This window comes from Chlamydotis macqueenii, chromosome 9, assembly GCF_036417535.1.
Source record: "Chlamydotis macqueenii isolate bChlMac1 chromosome 9, bChlMac1.mat, whole genome shotgun sequence".
In the NCBI taxonomy this organism is placed as follows: domain Eukaryota; kingdom Metazoa; phylum Chordata; class Aves; order Otidiformes; family Otididae; genus Chlamydotis; species Chlamydotis macqueenii.
Genome location: NC_141564.1, coordinates 2,539,309 through 2,556,327, shown reverse-complemented (window position 1 = coordinate 2,556,327; position 17,019 = coordinate 2,539,309). Strand labels below are relative to the sequence as shown.

The following is a 17,019-nucleotide window of genomic DNA, read 5'->3' as shown; positions in this document are numbered from 1 at the left end:
TGAGGAGCATTAATTAATTAATGTCGCGTGCTTTTTCTGTGTGAGAATGATTCCTCCTTTTGTGCTTGGTTGTGGAAAAATGGTTACATTTACATCTTGTGTTAAAAACGTTTATTTTTACAGCTAACCTGGAGAAGTTTGAAATACCAGTAAAAATTCGTTTGAGCCCCGATCCTTGGACCCCTGAAACTGGTCTAGTGACAGATGCGTTCAAATTAAAACGCAAAGAGCTCACGGCGTACTATCAAATGGACATCGATCGAATGTATGGAAAAAGTGTGAAATAGTTCTTTTTTTTTTTTTTTTCCGCACCACTTTGCTACGATGAGCTTGGATCAAATAGGAAATACTTGAATTGCCTGTCTCAACACTTCAGATCAACACCCAAAACCACCGTTCCTCATTCGCAGCTTAAACTGTTCTTTCCGATAACGTCACCGTGATGACTGGCAAGTTGAGTAAAATGTTGCGGCAGCAAACTTGTGTCTGTCTCCTTTTTTCCAGTTTTTCTCTGCTACCTTGTCAGTCTGTGGATTTTTCCCGGAGTCTTTTTGGGGAAACCATGATTCTGAAACCTCAAGTTTTTAAACATTTATAAATCCTGTATAATGTTTTATTTGTATCTTGAAAATTTGGATGTATATAGAGAGAACTTGGCTATATAAGAAATGGTTATACCAGGGGCCTTTTTTTTACCTAATTATTTAAAGATAAGAAGGTATTGATGTTGTGACATGATGTACATTGAGAATGCTTGTAATGAGATCCTTGTTGAACAGAGGACCAGGTTATTTGCTGCTGTGCTATTTTTCTGTGAGGGAGAAAATGTTTTTGACATTCCAGCTTGTGGAACACACCTTCAATATGTGCCTACTGGTTACTTTTATTTTTATCTGAAAATGAAGATTGTCGTGGCACAGCTCTGCGTAACGGCAGGTACTCTTACAGGTGGTAGTTAAAGCCTGTTGAATACAAAAGATGCTGTTAACACAGCAGAAGTTAAACCGAAGAATAATCTCTCAAATACAGAAATTCCTTTTTTTTTTTTTTTTTTTTTTTAACATAGCTCACGACCATTTCGTCCAGTAGTTGAATTGTGTGGAGTGAATAAGAACTCTCGGCACTAATTTCACTTAACACTTGGTAAGTTGGATGGCCTCCTTTTAGCAGAGGGACTCTAACAACTTTTATCTTTTCTCATTCGGTTTGGACATTACGCTGGATTTGCTCTTTCATTGTCGGTGAAAGCTCTGCCCTAGCTGCAACCCAAATCTTACTGGGGGGGATTTTTAAAGTCATAATGACAGTTACGTTCTCAGCTCACACAGTGCCTAGCTGCCCTTTGTGCCATTAAAAATCTCCCTTGAATTCTGTGGTTTTTTGTTTAGCCTTTTTTTTTTTTCTTTTTTTTTTTTTTTTTTTTCTTTAAAACCAGGTATTTGAAGTATTTGTCAGCCAGTTATTTATGTGGCTTGGTTTGTCACACCCAATTCTTTCTTTGGGAAGGGGTCTCACTTTCTGTTTTACTCTAGATCTGTGAATGTCGTTTGAAGAACTATGGGAGATCTTTCCTTCTTCAGTGAAAGCATTTAGATTTGTTTCAGATGTTAATTTTATTTTCAAGGTATTTCTAGAAAGATTTTTAATCAGGGTTATGTGAGAATGTGAAAAGGCATACATCAATCAACTTTGTGATGGAGCGAGTATTAAAATGGCTTTAGTGTGGAGGTCATTCTGTTGCGTATCATTTCCGTTACTACTAAAACTCAAGGTCTTGATGCTCGCTTAGTGCCCTACTGTGGTAGCGTTAGCGATTCAGAATGGCAGGGGAGGGAGTTCCTGTTGTTATTTGTGACGTGGGAATTTTGGGAGATGTTGGATACACAAATTCTCACTTTAAAAAAAAAAAAAATCTGAAATATTATTTAAATTAACACTTTCCATTGATTATAGAAAGCAGTTTCCTAGGAGTCAGAAGTAATCAAGTAAGTTCCCTGTACTTTAGTTTTGATGAGACGATGAGAAGGCTTGTGCTGTATTTTATGTTACGTTACCATCTCTCCCACTAATTCAGGGATTTTTTCCCTGCTGCTGTCTCTGAAAAAACTCTTACCATGTGGTGAAATCTGTTGTAAGTAGTCAACAAAAAGAAATCGGAACCGCATTTATGAGATAAATGCCTTCAGATATCTAGATCATACATCAAAACCTGGCAAATAGAGATGAGACTACTGAGGGGAATTGACCTGCTTTTGGATAATTCAGAAGAGATCTGAAATTGGTGTCTTATCCTGCTAAGGGTTTAAATCCACTTTTGGATAAATGGTGTACGTGAAACTTCTGAAATGATTCGGAAATAGTAGTTTTAATTTTTCTTCTAATTCAGCCATAAGATTGGGTCGCACTTGAACTGTGCATTCGATTTTACAGTTCTGGTTTTTAATATTTAAAATGGATGTTGATATATATAGCTTCTCTTCTTTAGCCGTCAGGTTCATTGTGGGCGTTTATTTCTTCTACAGAATGTGAAAACAAAGCAGTTCATTAATTTTAGCCACATCATTGAGGATAGAAAGACTTTTAATATATCTGTATGGGCTTAAAATATTTGTGATGTGTATGTCGGGTTTTTGTTTTGTTTTGGTTTGGTTTTTTTTATAATTTTTTTTTATTTATAACAAAAGACTTTAAGACTGGTAGATTCTGAGTACCTTCGTGTCCTGTTGAGGCCACTTGTCCTGCGAGTGCCCACGCTTCTCATTAATCAACTGGGGCTGTAATGGGAAGGTAAGTCACAGTTCCTGTGACTCTTTTTTCTTTTTTTTTTTTTTTTTTTTTTTTTTAAATTTAATTTTTTTATGTATGTCTTCCCGTGCCTAGTGTGACAACAAGAACAAAAGTACCTGCTGGAATGTATAGCATGTGTCCCAGAGGCTGCAGCTGTAGTATAAGTTAGGAAGAGTGCGTGGTTGGAAGTAATGTTCTCCATCACATCAGGAATTTTGTAGTGGGGAGAGCTGTCACTTTTAAACACACTTTCTGAGTTCAAACTAAGAACAAGGGGCATATACCTCACCTGAGGGGCCCCCAAACGGGGGGATTTTTAACAAAGCTTTTGTAAATACCAACTTCCCAGGATTCTGAATCATTGGAAACTGTAATAACTTATTCTTTTGTGAAAATTTACGTATTTTGTTATAAAAAAAAATGACTGACCTAGAAATTCCAAGGATGCTGTGAATCTCTTTTCAATTCCTACAATATTTAAAAATATTTCAGGACTTCAGGCTAAATTCAATCTAGATGTCATAAGTGTTCTTTGCAGGGAATAGCGTTTCTGGTGTAGGTTAGGAAATCCAAAAACCGTGTCAGAAAAAGACCTTGCAAGTTTAGTGATGCTGCTGCTGCTGCAGTTTACACACAGGCAGGACCATACCTCAACGGGAAGCCATATCTTGGCAGTAAAATGTTTTGCAGAAATGAGAGCAAAAACCAACGTGCAGCTGAAAATAAGAACATAACGCAAATCTACGTCCTACTGGTTTGTCAGATAGGGTGCAGAGAAGGGTATGGCATTGAAACCACACATTTAAAAAGTCCTGTAAAGCTTGTAATTTTATGTGGAAATTGTGATAGGACACAAGACACCTTTGCAATAACCTTTATCCTGCTAAAATTCACAAGCTTTTATTCTCTACTAAAACTCCGTTTAGGTGACGCGATGTAGTGGTTTTAATTTTTATTCATGCGATGTGTTAACTACTTTGGACTCCGATCTAAAACAGTGTACATCTGTTTCTTTACTTGTAAGAGGAACAATCTTCAACGTGCGTACATCTCGGACCAGGCTGAAGCGTGAATTGAATGACCAGTTGTATATTATTGTAATTGGTTATTTAACGTAAACTCATTTTCCATGTGATCTTGGTTGTTACTATGAACTGCCTGAACATTGTATATCCTTATTGAGTTATATTGTATGAATTATTTATTTGTAATTGGATATCATGTTTCAAAAATAAAATTAATTTCACAAATCTGGCCCTGTACGTCTGGTTTTTTAAGTGGCTTTTCACTTTTATCTATCTGAGCCCAGATAACAACTTACGGTTTCAAATTAGTGAATTTAAATCACGTTAGTTGAGTGTGTGGCTGTTCAAGAATGGTAGTGGATTAGGCTAGTTCAAAACGTCTTGGGTTTTCTTGGGTTTTTTTTTTTTCTTACCAGGGAAACCCGTTGGGTGGTGAGTACATCCTCTTGCTTGCTCCTTGCCTGACATTGCTGGTAACCTTTGCGAAAGGCTCCATCCCTGCTTTGCTTGTGTTTGGTATCTTGACAGTTTTCCATGTTGATAGCCATGGGTTTGTGCTTTGCGAGCAGTGAATATTCTGGTTGACTGCTGGGCCGTTTGTGCTCTACAGCTATTGCTGATGTTATTGGTGTTGGAAGTAAGTTCATGTATCCAGAGTGGGTAACGATCACCCTTACGTGCCAGGCTTGCCAATTCAGTAAAAGTGATGCCTGATGCCGTGAGAATTTGGCCAACTTGTGTCTTTGAAACGATAATTTCAAATCTTGTCAAATATTCAGAATAAATGTCGATGGTTTCAAGATGAATGCAGGGACACGAGTTACCCAGCGAGTCTGGTTTTCGATGACAAATTTAATATCCCACTTTCTCTATTTTAGATGTGTATGAGCTGCCATTCACCCTCTTTAACAGCACGAGCTATGGTAAGACCTTACGTAAAGCTGTAAGTTTCCAATGTTTTTTACGGTCCAGGTGTACTAGGCTTAGATTTGGTGATAAATTTTCCTTAAGTTTCTGGGCTCAAGGGTCAGATCCCAAAGAGGCGTTCGATGCTTGTAGCTGGACTTGAGAGATCTCCAGCACTTAAATTTCAGGTTTTGATCACAAGCTCACAAACCCTTGCTGATAACTGTCCAAAGTGGAGGCATCTCAGCTGATGCCTCTTCCCCCCCGCCTTTTTTTTTGGTCTTTATTTACAAGTTCCCCAGATGCTTAGGGTTGTAGTGCTGGCTAAATGTCAAGCCTTCCCTACTGAATAGCTGAGCTTTATTTTTATCCCGTTAATCGGCCATGAGAAGGCTCCAGCTTCCTCCCGATTTTCAGTTACATTCAAAGTAGTCCTTTGTTTGCTTTCCTTCAAAAATACTGTTTATTTTTAAGGCTGAAAACTTTATTTCAAAATCACTTAGGATAATATGACAAACTTTAATTGATCTTGTTTTGTTTTGGTTTTTTTTTCCCCTTAGGCATCCGTGGTTATTAAAATGCCTTTAGGGGGCTCTTTAATAAAATAAAGAGAAGTAAACAAGTTCTGAACCATTATAGTAGGTAATTTATTATAGCAACTAATTTCAGAAAGGATAAACATGTAACCGTGTAAGAGGCCATAGTTTTCAGAAAATATTATTTTAAGGAAGCCATTAGAGAGGCATAAGATCCAAGATAATAGAATAAAATTACAAATTAAAACATGGAAGTCCTGAGTTGCTTTTCTTGTCTACACTAGAAAAATCCAGAGGAGACAGCAGGGAAAGGGAGTGAGTACCCAAAGAGTTGAAAAAGTGAGTGATTTGTTAAAAAAATATAATTTTAACACCTAGGAATAGTATTTTTGAAAACTTTTAATGTTTCTGTATGTATACGATTTCTGTCTTGGCAATAAAAGTTAGACCAAGAGCAACGCCTATGCTACGCTTCTACGGCTGGGCCTGTTCTTTGGCACGGCCTACGGAAACGGAGTGGAAATGGCCTTGGCCTGTGCAGAGCCGGAGCCGCTGCCGCACGTCCTGGTAAACGATGTAGAAAATGACCGCTGTCTTTTGAAATGAAAATTGCCACTCTCTTTTGAAAATTTTAATTTTGAATTTTAAAAATGACCGCTGTACAAGTCCCCGGTGTGAGAGGGCCGGTGGAAAAGCAGATGTGGTTTCCCTCGGGTTGGTGGGTTACGTATCACAGACCTTAGGGTTATGCAGACCGCCAAGTGCAACAGCAGCAAAAATGCCACCCTTTAATTCCTAGCTCCTGAATATCCATGTATTTTGCTACGCCCAGTCCAATTCTATGACAAGTGTGTCTTTATTTTTTTCTCTAAAACTGTTAATGGCAGAATCGGTTGTTGGTTGGTTGGTTTTTTTTTTTTTGGTAATTGTTTCCAGATAATTGAGAGACAACTTAATGAATGTAAATGGTTTTAATGGAAACGTTCATACGGCTTTCTGTCGATACACAATCACAGGCTTGGTGGGCAGTGTCCTTAATCCTTCTGAAATGGCAAAACCTTGCCAGAGATCCGTACGTTTCCGTAGAGTTTCTGCTACTTGAGGCTTCTAGAGGAGATGGGGAGAACGTAGCATCATTTTGAAATGTGAAAATACTAATACCAAAAGAGAGAGTGCCTATTGCATCAAATTCTCATAAAATTCACTGTATTCGAACCTGGTAAAAAGTCCTGGATGCTTAGCTAATGAATACAGATTTTTATTTAGAGATTTACCCGAATGGTGCTCATCAGATGCAGTTCAGTTTCATGTAAATAAGATTTGCATCAGGGAACTTGATGCAAACTCGCTATTTTTGATACCTTTTCCATGTATCTATAGTTTTTAAAGCCTAAGTTTGTAATTTGTAAGATTTAAGCATGACTTGAAAAGCAGAGTTTCCGTTATTTAGCGTAGTTGGAAGGTGGGTTGTGGATGTTTAACAAGCTGTAAGGAAACTAGTTGCTAAAACTTGTTAAGAATTTTGTCTCATCAGCTCTCTGGATCTCACCCACGTTCACTGGAGCCCACCTGTCTTTCAGGCCACCAGACTTTGGGTTGACCCTACTTGATGCCAACCAGCATGGCGCTTCTGGCAGATGGTGGTTTCTGAGAGGTGGTTTTACAGTCTTGATAAATTTGGTAAGTATTTCTTTGAAATACTCCCCTGTAGTTATTCCTCCATGTGTCTAGTGATGGATGATGTGACGTGACGTTTTCCAGAAATGGCAGGTGATGGGTGTCATGGTGTCGCCGTTGGGGTGGTTTCCTTTGGATCCTAAATCCAAAGAGCTGCTGCGGGCTCTGGATAGCCTAACTTCAACTTGCTGAAGTTGTGAGTTGTCCTTCCAATGACAATTTTGGTGTTTCCACCGAGCAGGCAGAAAAGTTTCTGTGCCCTCGTGTGCTCTCCAGTACTGGACTCTGCTTATTCCATGTTTGCTTCTGTTTATGTTCACAAATGGCCCATTGATAAACTGTTTTGCAATAATTTTCCTAATGTTTTCATAAATAGATGAGATTTGGGACTCTCTCCAGTGTTTTTCCCAGTGGTATGAAGGGATGCTTGCCTTTAAATAATTTTTCTGTTTACTTCCATCAGCTTTTTTTTTCTGCCAGTAACTTTTCATTGTGCCACGCACTGATTGGGTCACTCGCATGCACGGCAGTGGGAAATGGAAATCCTGATTTTAAAAAAATAAATAAAGGTGTAAGCAGGGGCGCAGCAAGCAGAGGGCAGTCTGACTTAGTCCCTGGGTCGGTGGAAACGGGGCATTCATCAGAAATACGCAGGTGGGCAGGGAGCAGGCCCGGGGAGCGCTGGGCAGAGGCCTAGAGGCCTTCCCGCTCCCGGGCCCAGATGTGAGCTGCTACTGCCATCTCTCCATAAAGATTTATTTTATTTTTTAAATTTTTATTTATTTTCTCTAGCCAAGGATAGTATATAGGGAAAATTCCTGTGCTCTGGGCCTGCTGTCATGGCGTGTGCCTTGCTTAAATTACTGTGGTGTGACAGCTCTTGCATGACAATGGTGTGGACAAATCGGAAAACATCAAGTAGGCAAAACACGTTGAATTATTAAGTTGTAGTAAGTTTCCAGTATATGGTGGTAAACCAGACACCCCTCCCTGTCCCCTCCAATTTTTCAGAGCTTCCCTGTGTTTACCACTGTGGAAAACGTGCCTGAATAACTCTTTCAATATTTATAAGTAGATTAGCTACAGATTTTTTTTTTTTAACTTTTTTTTTTTAAAGAAAGTGGAGCGTTAACAGAAGATAGAGTTATCCAATCTTAAGCAGCTTGGAAATTACCCACCCTGGCAGCTCTTTGAAGGGAAGGGTTGGCCAAGGTGCAAGGAGAAACGTATTTTACATCAATTCTCTTTTTCCTTGGGGAAGAAGCAGCTGAGATACTTGGAATAACAGAGAAATCTGTCTGATCCCACCTGCTGGGCCTGTGCTCTGGGACCGCCAGTGCACCCCGGCCCAGGGATACACTGGCAAGCGTAGGGACGTCCCCGGGGTTGGGGATGCTGAGTGCTGGGCGAGCTTTGTGGGGGCTGGCGGACATCGTGCTCCTCAAAGCTTTAGCCAGTTCTCTCTGAGAACTCTTGAGTTACTTGCCACCTGGCAATGGCTGTGACTTTGTGGAAATGCCACACAAAACGACTTGCCGCGGCATCATCGTCTTCCGTGGCTTCTGGAACTGGTGTCATTAGCGACGACAGCGACGGGCACCCTGGAGGTAACTGGTTTGGGTGAGGAATCTGCAACACAAGGGTTTTGTTGGTTTTTTTTTTTTTTTTTTTTTTTTTTTATCCTTGAATATGGGAAGATGTTTCATGGTGATTTTCTTTCACTCTTGCCAGAAGTGGTTTTTTTTGTTTTTTTTTTTTTTTGTTTTTTTCCCCTCCTTTTGTAGCTTTAGCTGTTCGGATGGGTTTTTAGGGCCCAGGCCAACCTGGGATAATTGCAAACTGTGCTCCAACAATCTCAGGCATTTGAATTATAACTATTTCCATTTGTCTATCTGTGTTTATTTACTCCTCAAGAAAGCTCCGGTAGTATTTAGAACAGCTTTGTTGTGCTAGAAGCTTCTAGCCCACTGTGATTTGCGGATTCCTGTGCTGATTCAGTGCAGCAAAGCCTCAGAAAATCTGTGAGACCACAGGCTGACACCGTCTGATTTTTTCCATTCCCACCTCAGGCTGAGACTACAGCGCACTCCCCTGCTTCTTTCAATTTCTGTTTTAATTAAGACTTATTTTTAAGTGTTTGGTTGTTTCTCTTCCATGCTCTTACTTTTTCCTTTGTATCTGGCTGTACCTCCAGGTTTCCCATGGTATTCCCTTCACCTTCTGTGTCCGACCGGAGCCAGCAGCGTTGGCAATGTCATGGCGAACACCGGCGGTGGACGGACTCCCAGTCTTCCCTTTTCAAGGAGTTCGCCCATACGTTTGTCCTTCATCGCCGCTGAAAGTGCCTGTGAGTGATCCTGCTCTGCAAATTACCTATTTATTAATGTTGACACACACACACAGTTTAGGACTCAATGTGCTCTGTGTTCCAATATTGAGGGGGCTTATGCGTACTTAAATAAGTCATCTTTGTATTCAGAGATGTGGGAGTTGTTACTCAGCGGTGCTTGAGAGTGCAGGAGAATCCATGTGGGAGGTTGAATGACTGGTGTGGATGACTGACGTCATCTACCTGGACTTGTGCAAGACATGTGACACTGTCCCGCACGGCATCCTTCTCTCTGAACTGGAGAGACATGGGTTTGATGGACGGACCACTCGGTGGATGAGGAGTTGGCTGGATGGCCGCACTCAGAGAGTGGTGGTCAATGGCTCAATGTCCAAGTGGAGACTGGTGACTAGTGGCGTTCCTCAGAACAAGCAGCTTTTCTCTCTTTTTCTCTCTTGCCTTGTTCTTTTCTTGTAGCAGCCTAGAATCCTTCTGGAGCTCTTTGAAACCCAGCCAGCAGAAGATGACTAGCTGGTGCTAAGGGGGAAGCGGATGCGTGAATGGTGTCTTGCAAACAACTGGATAGCAGGAGATGAGCATCTTGAAACCGCAAGGTACTGGGTGAAACGGGGGGAGCTGGTAACGTGGGTCCTGCTTAGGGGTGCTTGTGGATCGCACAGGCTGAGCCCTGCGTACCCCTCAGTCCTGGACAAGTTTCCAGTTTTACTTCTTGGTTTCTCTTGCACTCTAATTGACTCCTGGGAAGCCTCTGCCCTTCATCTTTAGAAAAGCAGTAATATGGAGTTAATATAGACATAAGGGTTCCTCGTTTGGTTTTTACTTATGTTTAGCGTGTATTAATTGTTTGTGCTTTATTGTTGTAACAACAGAAATCCAGCTTATTTTGTCTGTAATTGGTTTTGCTATCAAGCTCTTGCATTTTTCCCCTTTGTTTTTTAAACCTAGATTAAAACCTCTCCTAAGTTGAATTTGGCAGAAACGCTGCTGAAGTTCTGCGTTACCTATGTGTAAGCAGCTACGCTTCATTCCCTTATTAATTAAAACGATGACATCCAGATTTGGAGCGTTCCCTGCCCAGCATAGCCTCGGTGTCATGGCAATCTCATCTCCGTGGCAGCGCTGGTTTCTGAGCATCGCTCGTAGCCATGGTAACGCAGGGTGACGGGGAAGTCCGAGCTGGTCCCTGTAGTTGTTATTTTTAAGGGCGCTAGCGCAGGCTGTAGCGCTCGTCTCACACGTGGGTTTTTCCATGTGATAACGAACCCGCTCGCTTGAAACCTGACTGGTTCTGAAATGAAGGGTTGAAGAAGAGAAGAGAAATGAAATGGAACCGCTAATAAATTAGAGGGCAAAGCCTAGGCTCACTTTAGAAGCCTTATGACTTTGAAAAGCTTTAATTTAACAAATTGGCTACTTTCCTGAGCTAAATTAGACAGGATCTGGGCAATTTATTTGAAGTGTCTGAGCGCCGGATGCCTGAATCAATGCCTGTATCTTTTATTCATTTTTGAGATGGATCAGAGCCTGAAACCAGTCATGAGGGGGAAGGGGGAAAAAACCAAAACCCCCAAAAACCAAAAAGGCAATTGGCCTCTGCCTCAACCATTGAATCTGCTGCTTCTCTAGCAGCTGAGCTTCCGATTTAGTAGCGTGCTTTTCAAGTTCAATAGTCAGCAACAACAAAAGTCTGACTCTCTGCGGAATTTCTAGAAACTGATTAAAAAAAAACAAGTGATGTGGCATCCTCAGGGGGTTCCAATCTGTGCCCTGTCCTGAATGATTTTGCAGCTGCTTTTTCTCCTTCTTGTAAGAGACTAATTTTGTTTTTTTTTCACTCCCACGTCACGCAGGAGACCAGAACAAGGTGGTTCTGCCCTTGCTGCCTCAAACTTGCAGCCCAGCACAGCTCATTACCCAGTTCCGTGGCAATTTTCTACTGCCTGCTCTTCAGTTATCTTCTGCTGAAGTCTTCAGAGAGTCAGCCTGATATTTAAAAAAAGACTTTATAATAGACCGGAGCATTGATGGGAATTTGGTTTTGTTTGTCTCGTTAGTTCTTGGGTTTAGGACAAAATAATGACGTATTTTAGATGTGTTGGTTGGTTCAGCAGCAAATCATCAAGTTTATTGTCAAGACTCCTTAATCCCAGATAATCGTTTTTTGGGGTTTGGTTTGTTGTTTTGTATGGGGTTTTTTTGCTTATGCTGGTAGCTAATCCTAATGCTGAGATTATTATACCCACAGCAATTAAATCTCCGTGCAGGTTTTCATTTTAATATGTTATTTACAAACACAAATTATTTTGGATGAACATTTTCTAGGTCTGGGCTTGAACCCAAGTAAGATATACCAGGCAACGAGGACTTGGGCAGGGAACCTTCCAGAATAGATGCAGCCCTCTCTGCTCAAGAATGAGCAACTATTTGGAAGGATGAAAAAAAAAAAATCTGGTTAAACCATGGCTGAAAAGGAGGAGAGTGAGAAGCGCAGGGTGTGCTGGCTGGAAGCATTTCTGGAATGCACCAGCACCACCGGCGATGCAGGGGTAAGGGGCTGAGCGTCACCCTCAGGGAGATGAGGGCAAGAGAGATGTTGGGAAACCACCCGGAGCGTTGCAGAGCTGTCCCAGCTGAGCGCGCTTCACAAATGTATGGGGTGTGATTGCTATCCAGGGCTCGGAAAAATGCGCGGTATCTCGCTAAAGACGGTCCTGCCCCAGCAAAAACACAGCAGCGTGGTTTGATGTCACGCGCTAAGTATGTTTATAAACAGAAGTGTCAGAGAGAAGCTATAGGGGAGGTTGACAAACAACATGGGTGTGGGGTGCTGAGTGAGGTGCCCACGTGGGTATTTTTCATTCTCTTTTATTTAGTTTCCTTAAAATCTCCTTCCTATCTACCTCTATAGCCAAGCAGGTGAGTTTTAGAAGGATGTGTAGGAGATGCTTTGGCAGCTTGGTTTGTGAAGGATGTTGATGGTGAAAATGAGAACTTGGGAGAAATCAAGATTGATTTATTGGTGATCAGAGGGCTGGAGCAGCTCTCCTGTGAGGCGAGGCTGAGAGAGCTGGGGCTGTTCAGCCTAGAGAAGAGGAGGCTCCGGGGAGACCTGAGAGCGGCCTCCCAGTGCCTCAAGGGGGCTGCAGGAAAGATGGGGAGAGACTGTTCAGCAGGGCCTGCTGTGACAGGGCGAGGGGTGATGGTTTCAAAATAGAGCGAGGTATTCACACTGAGTGTAAGGAAGAACTTTTTTACACTGAGGGTTGTAGAACAGTGTCCCAGGTTGCCCAGAGAGGTGGTGGGTGCCCCATCCCTGGAACCATTCCAGGCCAGGTTGGCCGGGGCTCTGAGCAACCTGATCTGGTTGGAGATGTCCCTGCTCCTGGCAGGGGGGTTGGACTGGGTGAGCTTTGAAGGTCCCTTCCAACCCTAACCATTCTGTGAGTCTCTGAGAGGGACAAGAGTCGTGGATGGAGAAGGTGCTGGGAGCTTTACCTCAGGAGAAGTTAACTCTGACATGTAGGTAAGGACTACAGAAGATCCAGCTTTCAAAGCAACAGCTTCCAGTTTGCATCTTCTCTTCGCAGTTGAAGGACTTTATATGAGAGTGGCGTGTGTCCTTTTGCCTGTGGGACGCACAGGGCATGGAGCCGAGCCTGTCAACATTCAAATGCTTGTGAGCGAGTCGGGGAATTTAGTGAATATGGCTACAGCAAAATTCCATAGTTATGTGACTCAAAGGAGTATTAATTCATCCTATGTGTCTAGAGGTATTTTTTTTTTTCATTTCCCACCTGGAACAGCAATATTTTTTCCCCAAACACGTTGCATTTCCAGAGCTTGTTAGGACAGCGCAGGATCTCCTGTGTATGTGCAGAATTCCCCGCTTCCTGTCGCTTCCTGGATCCGTGTGAAATACCAGCCTCGTACAAGGAGCAAAAAGACCACACAAGACCACATGTTGTTTACTCTGGTCTGATTAGTCACACGTGACACGCAGCCAAGAGACGAGACTGTTTTCCCCTAAGTTCTAAAAGCATAATCCCATCAAACCGATGGTTGTCTTTGCTTTAACAAAATATCTTCAAAAAGGGATGGTGTCTCCCCACTGAGATGTAAATGCCGACGCTTGAACAATTCATCCCCTACAGTTTCTTTTAGCATTTGCAAGTAAGCTGCCCCTGCTTAAATTAGGGATTTAGGTGTTTCTAAGTTCCTTTTCTTTGCTATCTCTTTTTCAAAATTAATTTGGGAAGTTAATTTTGATTCCTTCCATCAGCCTTGTTGTTGCACTGTCAAAGTGTGCTCTGTCCCCTCTTTTTCTTCAGCGCACAGCACTGGGAGACTTTTCCGTGGGATGGAGCCATCTTAACTTCTTGTATCCAGGCACTAAAGGGGAAATCCAGATTTTACAGGAACCAAAGGCAAACTGTGGATGGGCTCATCGTTTGAGACTGGGAGTTCGGCCTCGCGTTCCAGAAATCACAGCTTCGTGCTTCCCCCCCGTTTGCTGTGCAGAATCCTTCCCTCCGGAGAGGAGGCGTCTGCTGTTGCTTTCTCTGCTGTACATCTTCTGTCCTCTTTGCCGTACGTACACCTGAGGGTCATCCAGTTGATGCTATTTACACCCCAGATTGCTGTTTTGTGTCTTGCGTTGTGTTTTCCAAAGCAGACTTTTGGAATAAGAATACAAATAACTTCTCTGAGTATTTTCTGCTCTGAAAGCGAGATGCCAAGATGCAGTAAATCAGACTGAAGTGCTGTTTTAGTTGCTGTGGCTTGGAAGGGAACTGCTGGAGAAAAAGGCAGTGATGAAATCTAAACCGCGTTTGCGATCCCGCGAAGATTCAGGTCAACAGGGTTGAGAGCAGAAATTAATGGAGTGTGATGTTTGCTGCAACAGCTCCAGTAAATGTGGAGGTTTCACAACAAAAACTCAAAGGGAGTGTTACAAACGCACACGCTGCTGAGTGCCTGATGTTGTACCAAAGCCCAAGGGCCTGGAACATCAGGAGGAGAAAGGGCCTAACATCTGGTATCCATGTGAAAGTGAAAAATCCCCTATGCGCTGAAGGTCACGGTGACCTGGGATGCTACGCTGACACGGCTGTGAAACAGCATGGGCTGCTTTTTACTTTGTGAACAAATTTTCCAGGATTGGAAAAAATAATAATGAAGAGAAATGTGGCTTGTTCCTCTAAGGCCTCACAAGTGCTTTCACTTCAGCTGGGCTGGATGCGTGCCACTGAGAAAGCACTCTCCGTCCCTTTCATCTCTGCCCTACACCGATTTCGGGGAGAGGAGAGTGAACTTACCTCTCTTCGTGTGTTTTCTCTCCACGGGAGAGATGGAAGATCACCGCGATACTTGTGGTGTGTTCTTCGTTGTATGCTGCGGCGAGCTTCTAAAGGGGTAGGATTGCTTTTGCGGCACATGTCAGGATGGTCTCCCTCCCTTTTTTCAATCTCTTTTGAACACCCCGTATTCAACTCTGTCCTCAAGAGAGGAGTGATAGCAGGGATTAATTTGAAGTGCCCGTTATGCACTAGCAGGTACTTCAATCTCAAGGCAGAAAACTCGGCACAGCCAGACTGGTACCTTTCTCTGTAAAAGCAGCTGGATTCTTCACACTCAGCAAAATCCCTCTGGATTCAGCAGGAGTTCTGGGCACGTATCTGAGGCAGAACGTGCTTGTCTAAATGTTGGGGTCTTTACCGTTTCTTGGGGTGTGAAAAAGACTAAGCAACAACTGTCTCCTTGACTTCAGAGTTTGCGCTTTCCCCAGTGGTTAAATTTTTCTATGTTTTTCTTCCCAAATTCTTCCAAGTGCAGAAGACTTGGATAACTTACACCTCTGTGCCGGTGCAGGGGAAGTCACCGGCTGTGTGAACCCTGCCCCGTTCGTTTCCTGAGACGACATCGTGCTCTCCTGCTCTTGGTTTCCAAATATTATTTTTCCAAAAAGCCCAACGCAAAACGACCGACCTGTGCCGGGCTTCCGTGTAGCCAGCAGGACCGAGAAGCAGAAAGAGAGGAACTAGAGGGAGGCATGAACTCGCATGAGTGACGACGGTACGTGCTCCTTGTGAAGAAGGCGGCAGAGTCCCAACTGAAGTCAATGCACCCTAGTAAAACGTTTCCTGGTGAGAGGGAACAAAGGCGTGCTTTCGCATTTGAACTTGGGTTACGTTTAACTGCGTAGCCAGATGGTTATTAATGTCTCTATAAACTTTCTGTGCAAGCATCTCTTAGTTTTTCCCAAAGATCTTTAATTTCTGATCTGTAGTCAGGTTCAAGTCAAGCACTTGAATGTTTTCAGGATTTTTATCCCCTTTATTTCTTATCCTTCTCAATTACTGGCATCTACTGAATTTCTCAGATCATGAAGAATCTTTAAATGAACAGAAAAGAAAACTGAGGAGAGGTCCTCATGCTGTGTGCAGAGGAATTTTTCCAAAATCCTCTAAATATTCATTTACATCCCTTCACCTACAATTTGTTCATTAGAAATCTTGTCTAATGCAAATCAAAGTGCTAATTCCAAGTTGGAATCGGCTCGGAGAGAAGATGAATGGTCCTTTGTAAGGCACCTTTCCACAGTTGGAAGAGTAAGCGCTGTCTGTTCAGTGAAGAAACAGAAACATGTTTGGATTTGTCAGTGAATTTCTTCTAAATACCGCTAATCAAATTTATAATGGCATCCAAAATTTGTTACATTGCTAACTGTTTTAAATCCCAAGTAGAGGTAAACACATGTCAAACACAGCTGATTGCATAAAGTGCAACTGGATCTAGCGTTTGACACCGAGTGCAAAGAAAGCTTTTAGTTTATTTTGTTTCTGAAGGTAGTGCATCCAACAGATAATTCCGTTTGGAAAAAAAAAAAAAAAAAAAGGAAAAAGAAAATAAAAAAGCATTTTAAAATCAAACCAACCTACATCCTGTGTGCAACACAGAGAGAAAAAGATAAGGTAACATGAAGTATAAATTTCATTTTGTTGTATAGAAATATATATTGATAAAAATAACTTTGTAATATATCTCAGCTACAAGAAAGTGAATTGAGGATGTGATTACTTTGGCCTTAGGTTCTTCTATCAGCCACTGAACAATCTTTATTTTTTAAATGCAGTTTCTGGTTATTGCTGCCATCGGTGTTGCCTGTTTCCAGTCACTCATAAGCTTTCTGAAATTCAGTTTAGGGGTTGGAAAGAAATTACTATCCCAAAACTAGAAGACTCTCACAACACATGCCTTCCGGTAAACGCTAAATTTAGGGTAAAGTGTTATTACAGATATCATTGAGATTTTCTGTTGCTTGTCATCTCTCAGGAGCAGAAACCAATTTGCTGTACAGATCTTTATTTTCATGATCATAGAATCACAGAAGGGTTTGGGTGGGAAGGGACCTTTGAAGCCCATCCAGTCCAACCCCCCTGCAAGGAGCAGGGACATCTCCAACCAGATCAGGTGATATAGGAATCTGCTGTGAAGCTTAAATAAAATTTGAATTAAAGCAAATTTTGGAGAAGTTGGAAAGAAGGCCGGTGGATGCCTCTTCTAGACCTGTATTCACACTAGTGAAGATTGTAAGGTGGACCTGAGCATTTTGCTAAGCTTTTCACAGTTACTAACTAGGCAGAGTGTTACTTCAATTTGGTATGCAGATGGTAACAGGGTACGGAGAAAATTGCCACCTTCCTCTAGAAATTTCCTGCGTGAATCATATAAAAACTGT

The 17,019-nt window shown here is 42.1% G+C and overlaps 1 protein-coding gene across 3 annotated transcripts in view; it reads left to right on the top strand.

The window, feature by feature from the left end:
- The window catches only part of ACSL3 (acyl-CoA synthetase long chain family member 3), a 46,329-nt gene extending 42,292 nt beyond the window's left edge, over positions 1–4,037 (top strand). For all 3 annotated transcript variants that reach the window (XM_086754277.1, XM_086754278.1, XM_086754279.1), the window contains one exon: positions 124–4,037. In XM_086754277.1, coding sequence (XP_086610403.1) covers positions 124–287 — 164 coding nt within the window. In that variant the 3' untranslated portion in view covers positions 288–4,037. The remainder of the gene's footprint in view (positions 1–123) is intronic.
- Positions 4,038–17,019: the final 12,982 nt, after the last annotated feature.